Raw genomic sequence first — 21070 nt, 5'->3', positions numbered from 1 at the left:
TCAACAGACCCAAACGGACACCCATCCAAGTAATATGAGCCAAGTCAGGCAGCGCTAAACTTTGGTGGTGTGACAAAAACTGGCCTTACCACTGCGGCAATTATAGCTGCGAAAACCACATAATGCGGTGCTCCAGCTTTAGATTCGCGAAAATCGAAATAACTGTGCTCGATTTACTCCCATCAGACAGCCACAGTACAGGACATCTGTAGCCATGATTCTGGCGGTACAACAGATCATTCAAAATGTTTACTTCAGTGTTTCTTTTTATTTTTAATGTTGCGTGACTGAGGATTCTTTAGTTGTGACTTAACGTACAGCATAGCCGTAGGTCCTAGGTTCGCTTGAAAGGAGATAAATGGGTTGGTGCTTGTCCGCGTAATTTCTACCGTCTTTCCAAGATTTTCGTTTTTCTTGGTGGCTTTCGTAACGTCCTATACCAGTGGTCTTGTTTTCTTGAGAAGGTCTGGTGTCTGCAGATGTTGGAGCAAACGTCTTTATCCGTTAATAGCAACTTTTATTTCCACTGCGAAGTGCTGCAAGTAATTGCAGATCTGCAGGTATAGATGCAGAAAATCTAGAAGTCTTATACGAAAGAAGAATCAGTTCCTTGGAACCTATGTTTGGACAAAGGAACAAGCTAGTCACTCTGTCGTTACCTGTGGTTTTGTAGCCGCCATCATATATCTTGAAAACTTTCTGGAAGTAATCCGGTAATCTTGCTCTGCTCCGACGAACGTTTTTATTGGAAATCATAATACGTCAGTTGCTGGTAATCGCATTCTTCGGAGATTAGGTAAAATTCTCTTTAAATCGATGAAGCCTGTACGTAAGTCTGAGTTGTGGGCACTGTTTATTCCCGTTCTATTCATTTATTTATAGGATAAACTTACGAATACATTATTTTGTGATCTGCATTTAAGTCTGTACTCCACAACTCACCTTGTGGCGTGTGGCGGAGGGTATTTCGTGTACCGCTATCACTTCCCCTCCCCCGCTATACTTTCCTGTTTCCGTGGCGATTACTTCGCGGACAGAACGACTGTGCGTATGTCATCTTGTGGATTCAAATCTGTGTATTTTTATCTTCATGGTCTTTTCGCGACGTATACAAAAAAAAAGAGAGGGGTGGAGCCCCTCCACGCCCACACCGGCATGATGGCCAACTCAATAGGTCAAATGGCATCTCTGCATAAGGGTTACTTTTCACTAAAGTGGCCAGCCGGAGTGGCCGTGCGGTTCTAGGCGCTACAGTCTGGAACCGAGCTGCCGCTATGGTCGCAGGTTCGAATCCTGCATCGGGCGTGAATGTCTGTGATGTCTTTAGGTTAGTTAGGTTTAAGTAGTTCTAAGTTCTAGGGGACTGATGACCTCAGAAGTTAAGTCGCATAGTGCTTCGAGCCTTTCGAACCATCACTAAAGATAGGTGTCGCAGGATGTGGGTACTGCGATGTTTGCGTGCGTCTGGTTAAGGTTAACCATTAATACACGCTCATCTGGAGATAGATTGGCTCGAAGTCGAACAAAGGGTAGCGGTTTGAAGGGCAGAGGAAGAAAAGCGCCAAGGCAAGAGCCAGGGGGAAAAAAACCTCTGCGATAGTTAGGTCGGTTGGTAAGAGCAGTAGCGGATGTCTTGCTGCCTGCAATAGATTGTGCAAGGGTAGGCTTTGTTGGTAGTGGGTATCAGGCATGTCGATACCTTTGACGTTGTGCGGTGATGTTGCTCGGAGGCTGTCGCTGGGTGCCGGTGTAGAGCTCTCGTTCAGCGTCAGCAACCTGCAACAGTTGGGTTTATTATCGTTTTTGTGTCCGATAGGTCGTATATCGGATGCACAGAGTAGGGTGATGATGGCGAATTGTTTGTGCGTCAGTGGGCGAGCTGGTCGGTGTCCCTGCTGTGGCTAGTTGTTCGGCTCTAATAGCAGCTGGTAGTTACCAGTCAGTGTTGCTGATATGCAGGGGCTTACCGACGTTTGTCGGTCTTTTAGTGTATGTTAGTTTACCATAGGTGGCTAGCCCTAGCTTAAACCGACAAACTCTGGGACCTTGTAGGGGACATCAAAACAAATATTTTCCCCTAATGTCATTTTTTCCTATGAGAATTATTTAAACCGGTGGAGGCCGTATTACGCTCTTCCTGGAAATACAGGATCTGCCTGATGCCGTTCATCCATAGTTCACAGTATTTCATGTGCGAAAAGGACAAGCTGAGTTACGTACGAGTGATGCATCCTAAAACAGTGCTGATTCGTGGACATAGTGTTCTCAGTCTCAAGGAAATGTACTACATTCGAACTGAGAATACGTTCAAAATTATGCAGCAAAGAGAGATTAGGGATATTGGTCTGTAATTTAGAGGGTCCGTTCTTTTGCGCTTCTTATATACTGGAGTCACCTGCGCCTTTTTCCAGTTGCTTGAGTCTTTGTGCTGCGTATGCTAAAAGTCTGATTTGACTGTTAATGTTGTCTGTAAGGTCATTAATATACAACAGGTATAGCAAGGGTCCCAACAGACTTTCCTGTGGTACATCCGAAGTTACTTCTACATCTGTCGATGATTCTCCATCCATGAAAACAGGCTGCGTCGTCCCAACCAAATAATCCTCAATACAGTCACAAATTTCGTTTCATACCTCATTCCATCCTACTTTTGGTAATGAGCGTAGACGTGATACTGCGTCAAATGCTTTTCGGAAATGAATAGAATACTGCATGTACCTATTTGCGTTCGTCCAATGCTTTCAATATGTCATGAGATAAAATTGTGAGTTGGGTTTCACATTAACGATGAAACTTCCTGGCAGATTAAAACTGTGTGCCGGACCGAGGCTCGAACTCGGGAACTTTGCCTTTCGCGGGCAAGTGCTCTACCAACTGAGTTACCCAAGCACGACTCACGACCCGTCCTCACAGCTTTAATTCCGCCGGTACCTCGTCTCCTACCTTTCAAACTTCACAGAAGCTCTCCTGCGAACCTTGGAGCACTAGCGCTCCTGGAAGAATGGATATTTCGGTGACATGTCTTTGCCACAGCCTGGGAGATGTTTCCGGAAGGAAGCAGTGAGGACGGGTCGTGAGTCGTGCTTGGGTATCTCAGTTGGTAGAGCACTTGCCCGCGAAAGGCAAAGGTCCCGAGTTGGAGTCTCGGTCCGGCACACAGTTTTAATCTGCCAGGAAGTCGCAGAGTGAAAATTTCATTCTGAGCACATGAAAGATGTTTGGGGAATCCATGATGGTTTGCATGTTGTGTTCAAGGTATCTTACTACGTTTATCCTCGGAATATTTTTCTAGCATTCTACAGCAAATCGACGCCAAGGATACTGGACGGCAGTTTTGTGGATTCCTTCTGCCACCCTTCTTGTAAGCAGACTCTGCGACTGAGGACCATAGATGTTAAGTCCCATAGTGCTCAGAGCCATTTGAACCCAACTCTGCCCTGGCCAGCTGTCTGTGCTCGCCACCTCTGCCACTTCATCACCAGCTTTGGCACGTAACTTAACTTAGAATGAAAGACTTTTTGTGGAACACTTGTATTTTTAAAACGATGAGGGATGAATGATATTTAGTTTGTGTGTGTGTGTGTGTGTGTGTGTGTGTGTGTGTGTGTGTGTGTGTGTGGGTGGGTGGGTGGGTGGGTGGGTGGGTGTGTGGGCGGGTGGGTGGGTGGGTGTGCGACGTAAGTGCTAGCCACAGCTCCTTCTCAGATAAGTAAGCTAACTATCGACAGTGACGCCAGACACTTCCTATAAAACACACTCCCCTTACATTACTCCTCTCCAATGCCACAACTGGTTGACCTGCACTCTGCAACCCCATTTAAAAACAACCAAGTTAAAATGTGTGCACTATACTTACTGATCGCAAATCAATTGACTACTACACTCCTTACTACTGAACTGGCAGAAATTGGAAGACTTCAGGCCGTAAAGCTTTGTGTCTGACCACAGCCACTAGTAGAAATAATCTTAATAATATTGTGTACAATACTGTAGCAGCCCTTATGTAGTTACTTCTGCGTCACGCCGTCAATTAATTTACGTACCTGTTTGGAAGCGAGTAATGAAGTAGTTTCTGGACTACTGCAGGTACTATCTACAACTTGGAGAAGACATTTTCTTGGGACAATTAGCTATTGTTACGTATATGTCTCAGTTTTGTAGTCAGCGATGTACGGGACAAAGCGCGTCATATGTGTGTAGTGGGTGGACTATGCGAGGAACCTGTAACCTACATCAGTTTAATGTTACTAAATGAGAAAATGTAATGATTGATAATTTATATAATCGATATTAGTAGCTTTGTAAAAATCTAATAATAATAATAATAATAATGACCTTTTGAAAATAATTTTGTGTCGAGACTGACACAGAATCGAATTGTTTAGCTTTTGCCGCTCAGAAAATTTCATTTTACCCCCCAGGTGGTAATTACCTCCAGGTTGGGAACCATCGTTGTAAGCTTCCTTCCTGCTACGGGGCATCGTTATTTCTTCGAAGGCTCTGCGGTAGATCACAGTTAAAACAGAAGCTATCTCAGCCGAAAAGTGAGTATAGAAGCTGGTAAGAATTCTACATCTACATCTACATCTACATCCATACTCCGCAAGCCACCTGACGGTGTGTGGCGGAGGGTACCCTGAGTACCTCTATCGGTTCTCCCTTCTATTCCAGTCTCGTATTGTACGTGGAAAGAAGGATTGTCGGTATGCTTCTGTGTGGGCTCTAATCTCTCTGATTTTATCCTCATGGTCTCTTCGCGAGATATACGTAGGAGGGAGCAATATACTGCTTGACTCTTCGGTGAAGGTATGTTCTCGAAACTTTAACAAAAGCCCGTACCGAGCTACTGAGCGTCTCTCCTGCAGAGTCTTCCACTGGAGTTTATCTATCATATCCGTAACGCTTTCGCAATTACTAAATGATCCTGTAACGAAGCGCGCTGCTCTCCGTTGGATCTTGTCTATCTCTTCTATCAACCCTACCTGGTACGGATCCCACACTGCTGAGCAGTATTCAAGCATTGGGCGAACAAGCGTACTGTAACCTACTTCCTTTGTTGTCGGATTGCATTTCCTTAGGATTCTTCCAATGAATCTCAGTCTGGCATCTGCTTTACCGACGATCAACTTTATATGATCATTCCATTTTAAATCACTCCTAATGCGTACTCCCAGATAATTTATGGAATTAACTGCTTCCAGTTGCTGACCTGCTATTTTGTAGCTAAATGATAAGGGACCTATCTTTCTATGTATTCGCATCACATTACACTTGTCTACATTGAGATTCAATTGCCATTCCGTGCACCATGCGTCAATTCGCTGCAGATCCTCCTGCATTTCAGTACAATTTTCCATTGTTGCAACCTCTCGATACACCACAGCATCATCTGCAAAAAGCCTCAGTGAACTTCCGATGTCATCCACCAGGTCATTTATGTATATTGTGAATAGCAACGGTCCTACGACACTCCCCTGCGGCACACCTGAAATCACTCTTTCTTCGGAAGACTTCTCTCCTTTGAGAATAACATGCTGATTTCTGTTACCTAGGAACTCTTCAATCTAATCACACAATTGGTTTGATAGTCCATATGCTGTTACTGTGTTCAGTAAACGACTGTGGGGAACTGTATCGAACGCCTTGCGGAAGTCAAGAAACACGGCATCTACCTGTGAACCCGTGTCTATGGCCCTCTGAGTCTCGTGGACGAAGAGCGCCAGCAGGGTTTCACACGATCGTCTTTTTCGAAACCCATGCTGATTCCTAGAGAGTAGATTTCTAGTCTCCAGAAAAGACATTACACTCGAACATAATACGTGTTCCAAAATTCTACAACTGATCGACGTTAGAGATATAGGTCTATAGTTCTGCACATCTGTTCGACGTCCCTTCTTGAAAACGGGGATGACCTGTGCCCTTTTCCAATCCTTTGGAGATTTGGGTACTGGAGATTTGTCCAGTTTTAAACATTTCTTATTGTCACTGACACTAACATCGATTTTGGATGAAATGAAATTTTGTCAATGGAGTGAGCGATTGACTATTTTGTAAAATTTTTTTGTTTATTTATAGACGCAGTGAGATTTTTATGACACCGTCTTAACCGGTTTTGGCCATACAATGACAATTTTCAGATTGTAAAGACGGTATATACTGAACATAGGTTCTTGCGTTGTCAACGCCGCCTTTAGAATCTGAGGATAGTCACTGCATGGCCGAAACTGGTTATGACTGTGCAATAAGAATGTGTCTGCGTCTATAAATAAACACAAAATTTTTCTAATATCCATTTCACTTATATTTTCTGTGATACGTGAAAGAAACTGGAGCAATACTCTCAGGTTTTCCTTTGTTAAGGGACGTTTGAAAACGGAGGTAAACATTTCTGCATTAGCTCTGCTACTCTTTGTTTGTACCTTCTGTGACGTTTCAAATGATGATTACCGGTATGCACATGATCAAATTGTGTCATAGAGGAACATGAAAGCGATTGAAAATGAAATAAGACCTATAAATGCAGCCGAAGGTGTCATTTGTACTACTTTGTACTACAAAGTGGCTGTCGTCCCACGATTTATCGGAAGATGCTGTCCAGTACCGGACAAAACAGCTCTTCGACTTGATGTTTAGCGAGGTTCGGCCTATTTTTAACGAAACACCCCCACATGGTAGGAAAGCCATGAATTTAATTCTGGAACCGTGCGACCGCTAAGGTGGCAGGTTCGAATCCTGCCTCGGGCATGGATGTGTATGATGTCCTTAGGTTGGTTGGATTTAAGTAGTTCTAGGGGACTGCTGACCTCAGAAGTTAAGTTCCATAGTGCTCAGAGTCATTTGAACCATTTCTTCTTTCGACCTTCTCTATCTCCTCTGTCTAGCTCCCAGGTAGATGCTATTTGTCTTGACTTTCGGAAGGCGTTCGATACATTTCCGCACTGTCGCCTGCTAAACAAAGTAAGAGCCTACGGAATATCAGACCAGCTGTGTGGCTGCATTGAAGAGTTTTTAGCAAACAGAACACAGCATGTTGTTATCAATGGAAAGACGTCTACAGACGTTAAAGTAACCTCTGGCGTGCACACGGGAGTGTTATGGGACCATTGCTTTTCACAATATATATAAATGACCTAGTAGATAGTGTCGGAAGTTCCATGCGGCTTTTGGCGGATGATGCTGTAGTATACAGAGAAGTTGCAGCATTAGAAAATTGTCGCAAAATGCAGGAAGATCTGCAGCGGATAGGCACTTGGTACAGGGAGTGACAACTGACCCTTAACATAAACAAATGTAATGTAATGCGAATACATAGAAAGAAGGATCCTTTATTGTATGATTATATGATAGTGGAACAAACACTGGCAGCAGTTACTTCTGTAAAATATCTGGGAGTATGTGTGCGGAACGATTTGAAGTGGAATGATCATATAAAATTAATTGTTGGTAAGGCGGGTACCAGGTTGATATTCATTGGGAGAGTCCTTAGAAAATGTAGTCCATCAACAAAGGAGGTGGCTAACAAAACACTCGTTCGACCTATACTTGAGTATTGCTCATCAGTGTGGGATCCGTGCCAGATCGGGTTGACGGAGGAGATAGAGAAGATCCAAAGAAAAGAGGCGTGTTTCGTCACAGGGTTATTTGGTAACCGTGATAGCGTTACGGAGATGTTTAACAAACTCAAGTGGCAAACTCTGCAAGAGAGGCGCTCTGCATCGCGGTGTAGCTTGCTGTCCAAGTTTCGAGAGGGTGCGTTTCTGGATGAGGTATCGAATATGTTGCTTCCCCCTACTTATACCTCCCGAGGAGATCACGAATGTAAAATTAGAGAGATCAGAGAGCGCGCGGAGTCTTTCAGACAGTCGTTCTTCCCGCGAACCATACGAGACTGGAACAGGAAAGAGAGGTAATGACAGTGGCACGTAAAGTGCCCTCCGCCACACACCGTTGGGTGGCTTGCGGAGTATAAATGTAGATGTAGATGTCAACCCGACCTGGCACGGATCCCACACTGATGAGCAATATTGAAGTATAGGTCGAACGAGTGTTTTGTAAGCCACCTCCTTTGTTGATGGACTACATTTTTTAAGGACTCTCCCAATGAACCTCAACCTGGTACCCGCCTTACCAACAATTATTTTTATATGATCATTCCACTTCAAATCGTTCCGAACGCATACTCCCAGATATTTTACAGAAGTAACTGCTGCCAGTGTTTGTTCCGCTGTCATATAATCACACAGTAAAGGATCTTTCTTTCTATGTATTCGCAATACATTACATTTGTCTATGTTAAGAGTCAATTGCCACTGCCTGCACCAAGTGCCTATCCGCTGCAGATCTCCCTATGTGAAAGGATATCAAGGTTCGCCGAGACATTGGTACCCTCACTGAAAGTGGAGAAGAATTGCACGATGTGTTGAATGGAATAAGCAATCAAATGTGTACAGAATATGAGCTGAGAGTAAATAGGAGGAAGGCAAAAGTATTGAGAAGTAGCAGAAATGAGAGCAGTGAGAATCTTAACATCAGAATTCGGGATCACAAAGTCCCCGAGGTAGCTGAGTGTTCAGTTTCGTGACTGGGATTGACATTTACTTTATTCATGTTACGGGAAAAAAAAGAGGGCGTCCTTTATGTTGACTCTATATTTACTGCTTTCCAAATTGTTTTTGCTGTCTCGATACTTTCCCCTAGGACAGCACAATTGTACGAATAAAGATTGTCTCTATACCCTGCCTTCCTGTTACAAAAAAAAAAAAAAAAGTGGTTGCTTTGTTGGACCATAAAGCGAACGGAACTACGTTTTTATTTTACTTTTCCTAAAAAAAAAAATGTTCGACGGAGTGTCGGACCTAACGGCCCGGGTTCGATTCTCGGCTCGGTCAGAGATTTTCTCCGCTCAGGGACTAGATGTTGTGTTGTCCTAATCACCATCATTTCATCCCCATCGACACGCAAGTCGCCGAAGTGGCGTCAGATCGAAAGACTTGCACCAGGCGGTCTACCCGACGGGAGGCCCTAGTAACACGTCATTTATTTACACGTAGGCGAAATTTAGGTATTATGCTCCCTAGGCAGCAAAGTGACCCATGATGGACGGAGCAAGGAGCACATAAAAAGCAGACTAGCACTGGCAAAAAGTATACTCCTGGCCAAGAAAAGTCTACTGGTATCAGAAATGGGCCTTAATTTGAGAAAAAGATTTCTGGAGGACAGCATTGTGTGGTAGTGAAACATGGACTGCGGGAGAAACAGAACAGAAGAGGATAGAAGCATTTGAGTTCTCGTGCTAAGAAGAATGTCGAAAATTACATGCACTGTTAGCATGAGCAATGAGGAGATTCTCTGTAAGATCGGCAAGGAAAGAAATACAGGGAGGTCCATTGATAGTGACTGGGCCAAATATCTCACGAAATAAGCGTCAAACAAAAAAACTGCAAAGAACGAAACTTGTCTAGGTTGAAGGGAGAAACCAGATGGCTCTATGGTTGGCCCGCTAGATGGCGCTGCCATAGGTCAGACAGATATCAAATGCGTTTTTTCAAAATGTGAACCCCTATTTTTTATTACATATTCGTGTAGTACGTAAAGAAATATGAATGTTTTAGTTGGACCACTTTTTTCGCTTTGTGATAGATGGCGCAGTAATAGTCACAAACATGTGGCTCACAATTTTAGACGAACAGTTGGCAACAGGTAGGTTCTTTAAATTAAAATACAGAACATTTTATTTCGGTTGTTCCAATGTGATACATGTATCTTTATGAACATTTTACTTCGGTTGCTCCAGTATGATACCTTTCTGAACCTATCATTCCTGAGAACGCAAGCTGTTACAGCGTGATTACTTGTAAATACCACATTAATGCAGTAAATGCTCAAAATGATATCCGTCAACCTCAATGCATTTGGCAACACGTGTAACGACATTCCTCTCAACAGCGAGTAGTTCGCCTTCTGCAATGTTCGCACATGCATTGACAATGCGCAGACGCATGTTGTCAGGCGTTGTCGTTATATCACAATAGCACATGTCCTTCAAGAATCCCCACAGAAAGAAATCCGGAGACGTCAGATCCGGTGAATTTGCCGGACATGGTATGGTGCTTCGACGACCAATCCACCTGTCATGAAATATGCTATTCAATACCGCTTCAACCGCACGCGAGCTATGTGCCGGACATCCATCATGTTGGAAGTACAACGCTATTCTGTCACGCAGTGAAAGATCTTGTAGTAACATCGGTAGAACATTACTTAGAAAGCAGCATACATTGCACCATTTAGATGGCTATTGATAAAATGGGTGCCAATTATCCTTCCTCCCATAATGCCACACCATACATAATCAGCCAAGGTCGCTGATGTTCCACTTGTCGCAGCCGTCGTGGATTTTCCGTTACCCAATAGTGCATATTATGCCGGTTTGTATTACCGCTGTCGGTGAATGACGTTTCTTCGCTAAATAGAACGCGTGCAAAAAATCTTTCATCGTCCCGTAACGCCTCTTGTGCCCAGTGGCAGAACTGTACACGACGTTCAAAGTTGTCCCCATGCAATTCCTGGTGCATAGAAATATGGTACGGGTGCAATAGACGTTGATGTAGCATTGTCAACACCGATGTTTTTGAGATTCCCAATTCTCGCGCAAATTCTCTGCTACCGATGTGCGGAGTAGCCGCGACAGCAGCTAAAACACCTACTTGGGCATCTTCATTTGTTGCAGGTCGTGGTTGACGTTTCACATGTGGCTGAACTCTTCCTGTTTCCTGAAATAACGGAAGTATCCAGCGAACGGTACGGACACTTGGATGATGTCGTCCAGGATACCGAGCAGCATACATAGCACACGCCTGTTGGGCATTTTGATCACAGTAGCCATACATCAACACGATATCGACCTTTTCCGCAATTGGTAAACGGTTCATTTTAACACGGGTAATGTATCACGAAGCAAATACCGTCCTCACTGGCGGCATGTTACGTGATACCACGTACTTATACGTTTGTGACTATTACAGCGCCATCTATCACAAAGCTAAAAAAGTGGTCCAACTAAAACATTCATATTTCTTTACTTGCTACACCAATATGTAATAAAAAATGGGGGTTCCTATTTTTAAAAAAGCAGTTGATATCCGTTTGACCTATGGCAGCGCCATCTAGCCGGCGAACCATAGCGCCATCTGGTCTGCCCCCTCTAGCTAGACGAGTTTCGTTCTTTGTATTTTTTCGTTTGATGCTTATTTCTTGAGATATTTGGTCCGGTCACTATCTATGGACCACCCTGTATATGGAAAACCTTGACTAGCAGAAGGGAGTGGTTGGTGGGACATCTGTTAAGACAACAGGGAATAACTTCCGTGGTACAAGAGCAGCTACAGAGGGTACAAACTGTAGAGGAAGACAGAGATCGGAATACATCCATTAAATAATTGAGGAAGTGAGTTGCAAGTGCTAATCTGCTGTTAGGGCACGACCCACATGTGGCTGTGCATGCTTAACGTTAAGGCTGTATCCAGCATAGTTTCTTAGAAATAAATTTTTGTAGTCAGTGAAATATTTTATTCTCAAGGTACATGTCCTTCATGGGAGACTGAAGCAGACACCGCTAGCTTCGACTGCTGTCACACGACACTGGATGTTGCAAACAAGAGGGGGAGTCTCCTGAAAGTACCGTTCGGCGTTCCCGCATCTTCTCAGAGCGACTCGCGCCTCAGGCCGCTATCCTATCATCCCTGCTGCTTATACCGGCTGGCCACACGGCACGTTTCGCAAATATCCCGTCTGCAAAGCGCGCATGGATTCTAACAGCCAGTGGCAACATAATGTTCGTTCACTTTCTTTGAGTATATAATTTAAAACCCCGCTTTACGTCGAAGGGCAACGTCGAATCGGAATGGAAATAATTAGCGAATTGTGTCATTAAAATGCGCCCATCCCAACAAGCATAATAAAGAAAAGTGAAAAATGTACCATCATCATCATCATCTCCTTCTTCTTCTTCTTTACTTCATGTATTAGCCATTTTTTGATTTATATTGTTATAGAGAATGCAGCAACCAGTCGCGGAAACATATTTACCTTGTTACAAATCGATTTCGACTGATATCAGCCACCATCGGTGCATTTTTCTAACTGATACATGCCATAAGTAGAAGTACTGTCCTTGGCACATTTCTATCATGAAGTAATCTGCCAAGGACAGTACTTCTAATTATGGCATGTATCGGTTAGAAAAATGCACCGATGATGACTGATATCAGGCGAAATCGATTTGCAACAAGATAAATAAATCATCTTTCCACGACTGGTTGCTGCATTATTTATCATTTTACATACCACGGTCTCTGCAAAGAAAGAGAACCTTATGGGGCCCAACATTCAAAAAATTTTTGATTTGCTTTAACTGTTACAATACCCACTGCTTCCTCGATTTTCCTTGACTTCTGCTCCTGAGTTAAATCTTCTTCTCTTGAGAAGCAATCTTCCTCCATTCATTCTTTCGACAGATCCATTCCAGTTTCTCCTATTTTCTCCTAATTTCTTAAGCATATCAGATATGTTCAGTTTTCCCCTAATTTCCGAGTTTCAAAATCCATCGGCTCTTGCGCGGTGCCGCGCGGGATTAGCCGAGCGGTCTCGGGCGCTGCAGTCATGGACTGTGCGGCTGATCCCGGCGGAGGTTTGAGTCCTCCCGCGGGCTTGGATGTGTGTGTCCTTAGGATAATTTGGTTAAGTAGTGCGTAAGCTTAGGGACTGATGACCTTAGCAGTTAAGTCCCATAAGATTTCACACACATCTGAACATTTTTTTCTTGCACGGCCGTACTCCTAGAAATATCTCTGTTACTTCAATACGACTTTCTCCGCCTTTGTTTAAAACCATCGAATCATTTCTGGAAAAAAAAGCTTCCGAACTGCCAGTGTCTCATACAATTTAAGTCTTCTTGATTTTCCCCTTTTATTTTTAGACATCAGTTTATTTTTCCATATATAAACCCAAATTTTGCTAATTTCCTCTCTATCTCTTCGGCATTATTGTATGTGACGTTGCAACCCCAAATAGCTAAAATGTTTTACCTGTTCTATTATTTGCCGACCGGTGTGGCCGTGCGTTTCTAGGCGCTTCACTCTGAAACCGCGTGACCGCTACGGTCTCAGATTTCGAATCCTGCCTCGGGCATGGATGTGTGTGATGTCCTTAGGTTAGTTGGGTTTAAGTAGTTCTAAGTTCTAGGGGACTGATGACCTCAGAAGTTAAGTCCCATAGTGCTCAGAGCCATTTGAACCATTTTGTTCTGTTATTTCATTATTAATCAATAATATTATTTAAAGGATAGATTCTACTCATCACATAGAGGATAAATCGAGCCACAGGCAGGCACAACTAAAAGACCGCTATACTTTTAAGACTTTTTTTATTAATCATAATTTTTGTCGCTACGGGCTGTTTTCTTTTCTGAAATGATCAAATGGTGCCCATCACAAATCTTACCAATTAATGTCTGTGGCGTCGTCTGCGTATAAAAGGGAATTCAAGCGATCATTTCTGTTTAACCTTAATTCTCCTGTTCGAAGTTTCTCTCCATTTACTGTATGCATCATCTAAATAAACGTAAAAAGCGTGGGGGAAACGCAGCATCCTTGTCTAACTCTTTTGTTTTTGGCTTGAGACTGTGTCAGAATATCATTTCTATCTAAAATTACGGGCGTGTATTTCTAGAGGCTCTTTAAAGCCTGTTAGGTGTTGTGGATACTCTCTTTTTGTCATAATCGTTCACAGTTCCTGTCTATCAACATTACCGAATGACTTGATAAAATCAATAAACGCTAAATCAATTTTCATATTGTAGTCTTCCTGTCTTCCGATTATTTATTTAATAATAAATACTGCATCTATTGTCGACCTGCATCTCCGAAATCCCATTCGTTCTTAGCCAAATAAACTCTCAACTATTAGTTTCAACATTCTGTTTATTATTCTAGCATAAATTTTGTATATATCATCGAGTAAACTGATTCCTCTACAGCTCTTGCCGTTACTGCAGTCTGTTTTCTTTAAACAGTATTACCTTTGCTTGTGATAGTGTTTGCGGAATAGCTTCAATTCTCCAGAATATATACAATAAACGTAATACGTAGTATCTTTTGTAGTAGGGTGCTTCCATATTTTAGCAGTTCAGCGTTTATGGCATGTGTACAACTATCTTTCCTATTCTTTGTGCAGTTGCGTTTCCTTAGTCCATCCACACATCATTCATCTACATATCCTTTTTTAATTTCATCTTCTTTATTTTACTGTGGAGTATGTTTCATCACACTACAAGTTGCTGCATTTTTCTGAAAAGAGTGCGAAAACTCCATAATTATCTGTAATTACAACTGGAGTTAATTACGTTATGCAAGTACTGTGCACTTGCACAATGCGAGCATATGCGAAGCAGAAAGAATTATGTCTTTCTGGGCCCTGCGTAATGATTCATCTAAGACGTACTCTGAAAAGTACAGGAGATATCACTGAAATACGGTGTAATCTTTTCCGTGGAGTGAAATGCACCCGTGACTGCCTTAGTTGAATGTGTATAAATTCAGTCTTGTACCAGAATACGTACATCCAGGCTACACCTACACTTATACTCTGCCATTCACTGTGAAGTGCATGCCAGAGGTTACGTCCCACTGTACCATTTCTTATGTTTTTTCTCCTCCGATTTACGTGTGTACCGCGGGAACAATGCTTGCTAAATGCCTCTGTGAGTGCTCTGATTAAACTAATCCTGTCCTGACGATCCTTATATGAGTGTTATATAGGTAGTTGTAGTATATTCCTAGTCATGATTTAAAGGCGGTTCCTGAAGCTTTGTTATTGGACTTTCTCGGGACAGTGTCAGTCAATCTTCCAGAGTTTGTCAATGACCCTTCGTGCTGCCCTTCTCTTTATACTTTCAATATCCCCTGTTAGTTCTATTTCGTGGGATACGATAATATGTTTCTTTTCGTTTTGTGAAGTGCACAATTTTACGTTTCTCTACATTTAAAGTCAGCTACCAATCTTTGCTCCGCCTTGAAATGTTATCAAAACATGACTGAATATTTGTACTGCTTTGTTCGGACTGTACTTGATTCTCACAACTTCATCATGTATCTACTATCAATACTGTCTGCAAGGTTATTAATGTATAAGATGAATAGAAAAGGTCGAAACACACTTCCCTAGGGACATCCGAAGTTTCTTCTACATCTGTCGATGACACACCATCCGAGATAATGTGCTGCGTCTTACCTACTAAAATATGCCCAATCTAGTCACAAATTTCGCCCGATATCCCATACAATAATACTTATGCTAATAAGCGTAGATGTGGTACTGTGTCAGATTCTTTTCGGAAATTGAGACATACTGCATGAATTGAGTTTCACATGATTTATGTTTTCGAAATTCTGGCTGGTTGGCATGGAGGAGGTCGTTGTGTTCGAGACATCTCAATCTGTGTGAGCTCAGAATATGTTCTAAGATACTAAAAATAACTTTGTCTGACGGACTGTGCGATGATGCTTAAGATCCCGCGGGCCCATCATCAGAGCTATGGCTCTTACACTGGCTAGATAAACATTTTAAATACGAATTATAGTATCTGAAGTTAACAAAAACGCCACATAGAGTAAATACAAAGATACTATCTGGTTTCTGGAAACAATGTTTCTGTTGTTGTGATCTTCAGTTTGAAAACTGTTTTGAGGCAACTCTCTATGATACTCTATCCTATGCAAGCCTGTTCATCTCCGAATAGCTAGTGCAACCCAAAGCCTTCTGAATCTGCTTCCTTTAGTCATCTCTCGGCGTCACTCTACGATTTTTTCGCCCCCTCAACACTTCCCTCAATACGAAACTGGTGATCCCTTGAGGACTCAGAATGTGTCCTATTAATTGATACATTCTTTTTTTATCAAGCTGTGCCACATATTTGTTGTCTAACCAGTTCTATTCAGTACTCCCTCATTATTTACATGATCGACCCATCTAATTTTTAGCATTCTTCTGTAGCACCACATTTGGAAGGCTTCTATTCTCTTCCTATCTAAACTGTTTATCACCTGTCTTTAACTTCAATACATGGCTCCTACCTACGTTATTTTGTTCAGAACGGTACCTATATTGCTGAATATACTCGGACAATGGAAAGACCAGCATCTATCACATAATTTTAAACTTTTCTTTTTAGTGTTGCATATCGGTTTCACTGACAGACGGATCATCTTCAGCGCAAGACTAAGTCCAATGGACTCATCTAATTATGCACAAAATACACCTTCAAGCTACCAGTTTTAATCTTACGTACTACTTGGCAAGTCCTTCGCCATGAACACCTATGTTTTGCTTAGGAGAAGGTGAATTTCTTAGCCGAGATCGCTATAAAAAGCTTTATTGTAGATAACCAACTTCGGTGAAACTAAGTTATCATCTTAAGATCTTTATAGAGTTTATTACAAACGTCTTGTGCCATCTCCACACTAAATCTTTCTATTGAATTTCCAGTTACAGGAAACATAAAATGAAGGGTTGAGACGTCGAAATTGAAGTTACTGTGTACATCACAATTCGCCGAAATGTCATTCCCATAACATAACAGGTCAGACCTACTAGCACGCCACAACACTGACAATAGACAGATCATGAGACTATGTTTTGAATTATGTTTTGTGCATGATTCTATGAGTCCATTGGACATAGTCTTACACTGAAGATAATTTCCAATAATAAAATACCAACAGCCGTTATTTTGGTTTTGTTTGTTATGGCCGGCCGGTGTGGCCGTGCGGTTCTAGGAGCTATACTCTGGAACCGGGCGACCGCTACACAGATCCGAATCCTGCCTCGGGCATGGGTGTGTGTGATGTCCTTAGGTTAGTTAGGTTTAATTACTTCTAAGCTCTAGGCGACTGATGACCTCAGAAGTTAAGTCGCATAGTGCTCAGAGCCATTTGAATCATTTTTGTTTGTTAGGCAACCAGTTCAGACACTACATATGCCATCTTCAGGCCTGCATATATGGAGTAACATTCGGTTTAGAAACCAAGGCAGCACTGTTAACTAGTATCGTGAAGATTTTTCTTTCCCACTGGCAGCTGACAGCTGTCCAAGGAATGCACACGCCCTTGGGAAAAAAAATTCTCAGTTGATAGTGCTGCACTGGTTTCTAACACGAGGCTTACTCGATATATGCAGGCCTGAAGATGGCATATGTAATGGCGAAACTGGTTGCGTAACAAATAAAATCAAAATAACAGCTGGTGCTATTTTATAATCGGAAATAGGGCCGGAAGATGACGTTGTTACAACGTTAAACTTATTGTTTTCTTTTTTTAATTGCCCATCGATTTCAGTCCAAGACTAATTATCTTCAGTAAATGTCACTCCATCCTACGTCCGGAGTGCGAGACTACGGTCCATCTAGGGTGTACAGTGAGAACTATTACGTGTGCAACAACGAAGACGCAGTGGGAATGCATTTACATCTATTGGACGAACGTTATGAAAACAAACACTCGAAACCGGCGTTTCAATTAAGTCACATGCAACGAAAATCTGTAACGCAACCGTCTGTATGTGGCGTGTCTATAATTATGTTTTACTTATATTTTAGGACAATTAATCTATAAAAATACACCAAATGTCATAAAGAAAGCATGTGAACTGTCTGATGATGAATCACAACGATTCGAAACCGGTAACGGTTTCCTTTGAATAAAGGAACTCAAAAAAGCAAATTTGTGGCTGGTTGCTGTCCTAACACCATCAAAAGGTTATTTATTTGTCACACAACCGGTTTCGGGGTTGCGCCCACTCTCGCGTGTTTATACATTCATTTACATGTTTACGCTGTTGGAGACCACTCTATAAATACGACAAAATTATTTGCTGGTGATATCACAGATACAAGTTGGATAATTGTAAGTGGTAAGCAGCATTTCACGAAAATATATTCGTACTTACATATAGAGACACCATTATTACAGTTACGCTGTGGTGACAGTTTTGCCACTTAGTTACACACTTATTGTCATTTTCACGTCCATATTTCAGTTTCACCAAGTATTTATACAGTGGTCTCCAACAGTACCGCCGGCCGCGGTGATCTCGCGGTTCTAGGCGCTCAGTCCGAAACCGCATGACTGCTACGGTCCCAGGTTCGAATCCTGCCTCGGGCATGGATGTATGTGATGTCCTTAGGTTAGTTATGTTTAAGTAGTTCTAAGTTCTAGGGGACTGATGACCACAGATGTTAAGTCCCATAGTGCTCAGAGCCATTTGAGCCAACAGTATAAACATGTAAAAGAATGTATAAACACCTGAGGATAGGAGCAAGCCCAAAACCGGTCGTGTGGCAAATAAATAACGTTTTATTGTGACTGGATGCCGATATTTTTCTACACCCTATAAAGGAACAGTCACGGAGTTCGACATCATCCACTGCTGATAAAATTCATAGAATTATTGTGCGCTCATTTAGAAAAGATATGCTTGGCGTCGTCGGTACTGAAGTGGTAGGGTGTTGGAGCAATCGCACACCGTCACCTCGCCACCCGAAAGGTGCCTCAGCATCCTTTTACGCTGTGTGGGTCCCTTAGCAACAGCATCCAGGCACAAAGGGACCCTAGACACCCTACCCCCACCCTTCCACCGCCCGTGCTCTAGCCTGACATAGATATGACACCGCTGTGCAGGGCAAGGGGCGGACGCGGTCAAAGGATTGACCAATCAGCGGCCGGCGATCCAGGTGCCGCGGCTGTGGAATGTCCAGCGACCAGCCGGGCGGCTGTGACCGCCTCAGTTCCAGCGAGGCCAGCGACACCAGCACCAGCAGGAGCGCGAGCAACACCAGCGCGGCCGACGCGGACGTCGACGGGGCCACCGCCATGGGGAAGCCGCAGACACCGCCGCACCTGCGCGCGGCCGACGCCAAGGGCCAGCTCTCGCCGCAGGCACCCTCCGCCGGCTACCACTTTTACGCCTACGAGTCGACACAGCTTCAGCACGCCGACTTTGCTGCGTACGGATACCGGTAAGTCGGCAATGCACAGCGCCTCGCCAGCCGACGGCCGTACCAACCACTGCGTCTTCCAAGAACACGCAGGGCTAAATACAGTAGTTTTTGGAAAACTACCAGCGAACCGTTCTTCCCAAAATCCAGTCGTGAGTGGAATTGGGAGAACAGTTGGTGGTACCAGAAGTACCCTCCGCCGCACACCGTGGGGAGTATATGGTGGTGGTGGTGGTGGTGGTTAGTGTTTAACGTCCCGTCGACAACGAGGTCATTATAGACGGAGCGCAAGCTCGGGTTAGGGTAGGATTGGGGAGGAAATCGGCCGTGCCCTTTCAAAGGATCCATCCCGGCATTTGCCTGAAACGATTTAGGGAAATCACGGAAAACCTAAATCAGGATGGCTGGAGACGGGATTGAACCGTCTTGGGGAGTATAGGTGAAACTGTAGACAGTTCGTCACCTTCCTTTCCAGTCATTGATCTTCTGACTGGTCCCTCTTTCCTGCGCCAATCTCTTCATTTGCAACCTACGTCTTCCATCATTTCTGATATATTGCAGTCTCTGTCTTTCCCTACAGTGTTTATCCTCTGCATCTCCCTTTAGTGCCACGGAAGTTATTCCCTGATGTACTATCATGCTGTTAGCACACTGGACTCCGGAGGACGACGGTTCAAACCCGTGTCCGGCCATCCTAATTTAAGTTTTCCGTGATTGCCTTATATCGCTTCAGGCAAATACTGGGATGGTTCCTTTGAAAGGGCTCGATGACTTCCTTCCCCACCCTAATTCGATGTGACCGATGACCTCGCAGTTTGCTCCCCTCCCCCAAAACAACCAACCAACCTTACTGTCCCTTCATATCAGGGTTCTTCAAATTTTTCTTTCCTCGCCAGTTCTACAGAGAACCTCCTCAATTCTTGACCTAATAGCCAACGTCCTATAGCGCTACGTCTCAAACTGTTCGATTCTCTTGACCAGGAATGCGCTTTTTTCCTATGCCAGCCTTCTTTTCATTCCGAACATGGCAGAATTCCTTCACGTCATCTACTTCTTTGTCACCAATTTTTCTATTAAATTTTTCGCTAACCTGATTTCTTATCCTTTCTTTCCTAAGCTTACTCTCAGTCCATATTCTGCACTCATTAGGCTGTTCATTGCATTCGTCATGTCCTGCAATTCCCTCTCACGGAGACAGCAATGTGACTGGTCGTACATTACAATAGCTTTCCTTTGTTCGTGTTTTCTTTTATTTTTTTTTATGTGCTAAAGCTGCGCAGCGCTGTTATCAGAAAATATTCTGCCTACTGCTTCATCAATAGCGTAGCTTATTCGCCAGTGTACTTCATCTTCGTGGCTTTAGTTGGCTATCGAAGGACGTTGAGTCTGATGTCAGCGCGACACAAAGAACCAAACTCCGTTGAACGTTGGGCAAAAATTTACCAGTATTCTATCATGATTCTGGAAATGGCCTCCCACATCTTGCCGAATTTCAGTTAAAGTTGTTCCTCCTTTTTCTGCCCCTTGTTTACGTCACGGTGAAAAATCTTTGGACAGCGCACTCGATGCCTCAACATCAAGCTGGCCATTTGAAATGCACGACGGCGAATAAAACACACCGTTGAGAAGGCAGTAGGCATATTTTGTCATTAACCTTTCATTTTGCCAAGAGCCACTTTTATTACAATGAAATGAAAATTGTTTTTCCGTCATGAAAGTTGGCATTTAGTTTTACTTCAGGCGGAGAATCAAAGCTAGATTTCTACCGATTTCTTTCCCAAACCTAATCGCAACATTAGCTTGTTTAATGGTGCGGTTTTCTTCACGTACTTTTTGCTCCCGTGCTGTGTAAAAACCCCTCGGCTAAGCTACGTCTTCGTAAAATAGAGACGCCATTTTGGAATGCGACTTTGTGAAGATAAGACGCCATATTTGTTTGTTTCCACGTGTGAACTATGATACAACAGCGCATTAACGGTCTTTCAAGGACGCATCACTTTTTTTCAACGCCTTGTCGGTCAA

At 43.2% G+C, this 21070-nt stretch overlaps 1 protein-coding gene across 2 annotated transcripts in view; it reads left to right on the top strand.

Moving 5' to 3' along the window:
* The window catches only part of LOC126293536 (alpha-protein kinase 1-like), a 310049-nt gene that overhangs the window by 228645 nt on the left and 60334 nt on the right, over nucleotides 1-21070 (top strand). For both annotated transcript variants that reach the window (XM_049986804.1, XM_049986805.1), the window contains exon 2: nucleotides 18732-19069. In XM_049986804.1, the coding sequence (XP_049842761.1) occupies nucleotides 18801-19069 (269 nt within the window). In that variant the 5' untranslated portion in view covers nucleotides 18732-18800. The remainder of the gene's footprint in view (nucleotides 1-18731; nucleotides 19070-21070) is intronic.

The sequence above is a fragment of the Schistocerca gregaria genome, chromosome 10 (assembly GCF_023897955.1).
Source record: "Schistocerca gregaria isolate iqSchGreg1 chromosome 10, iqSchGreg1.2, whole genome shotgun sequence".
Taxonomy (NCBI): domain Eukaryota; kingdom Metazoa; phylum Arthropoda; class Insecta; order Orthoptera; family Acrididae; genus Schistocerca; species Schistocerca gregaria.
The sequence above is the reverse complement of the archived record's forward strand: the minus strand, read 5'-3'. Positions and strand labels throughout refer to the sequence as shown.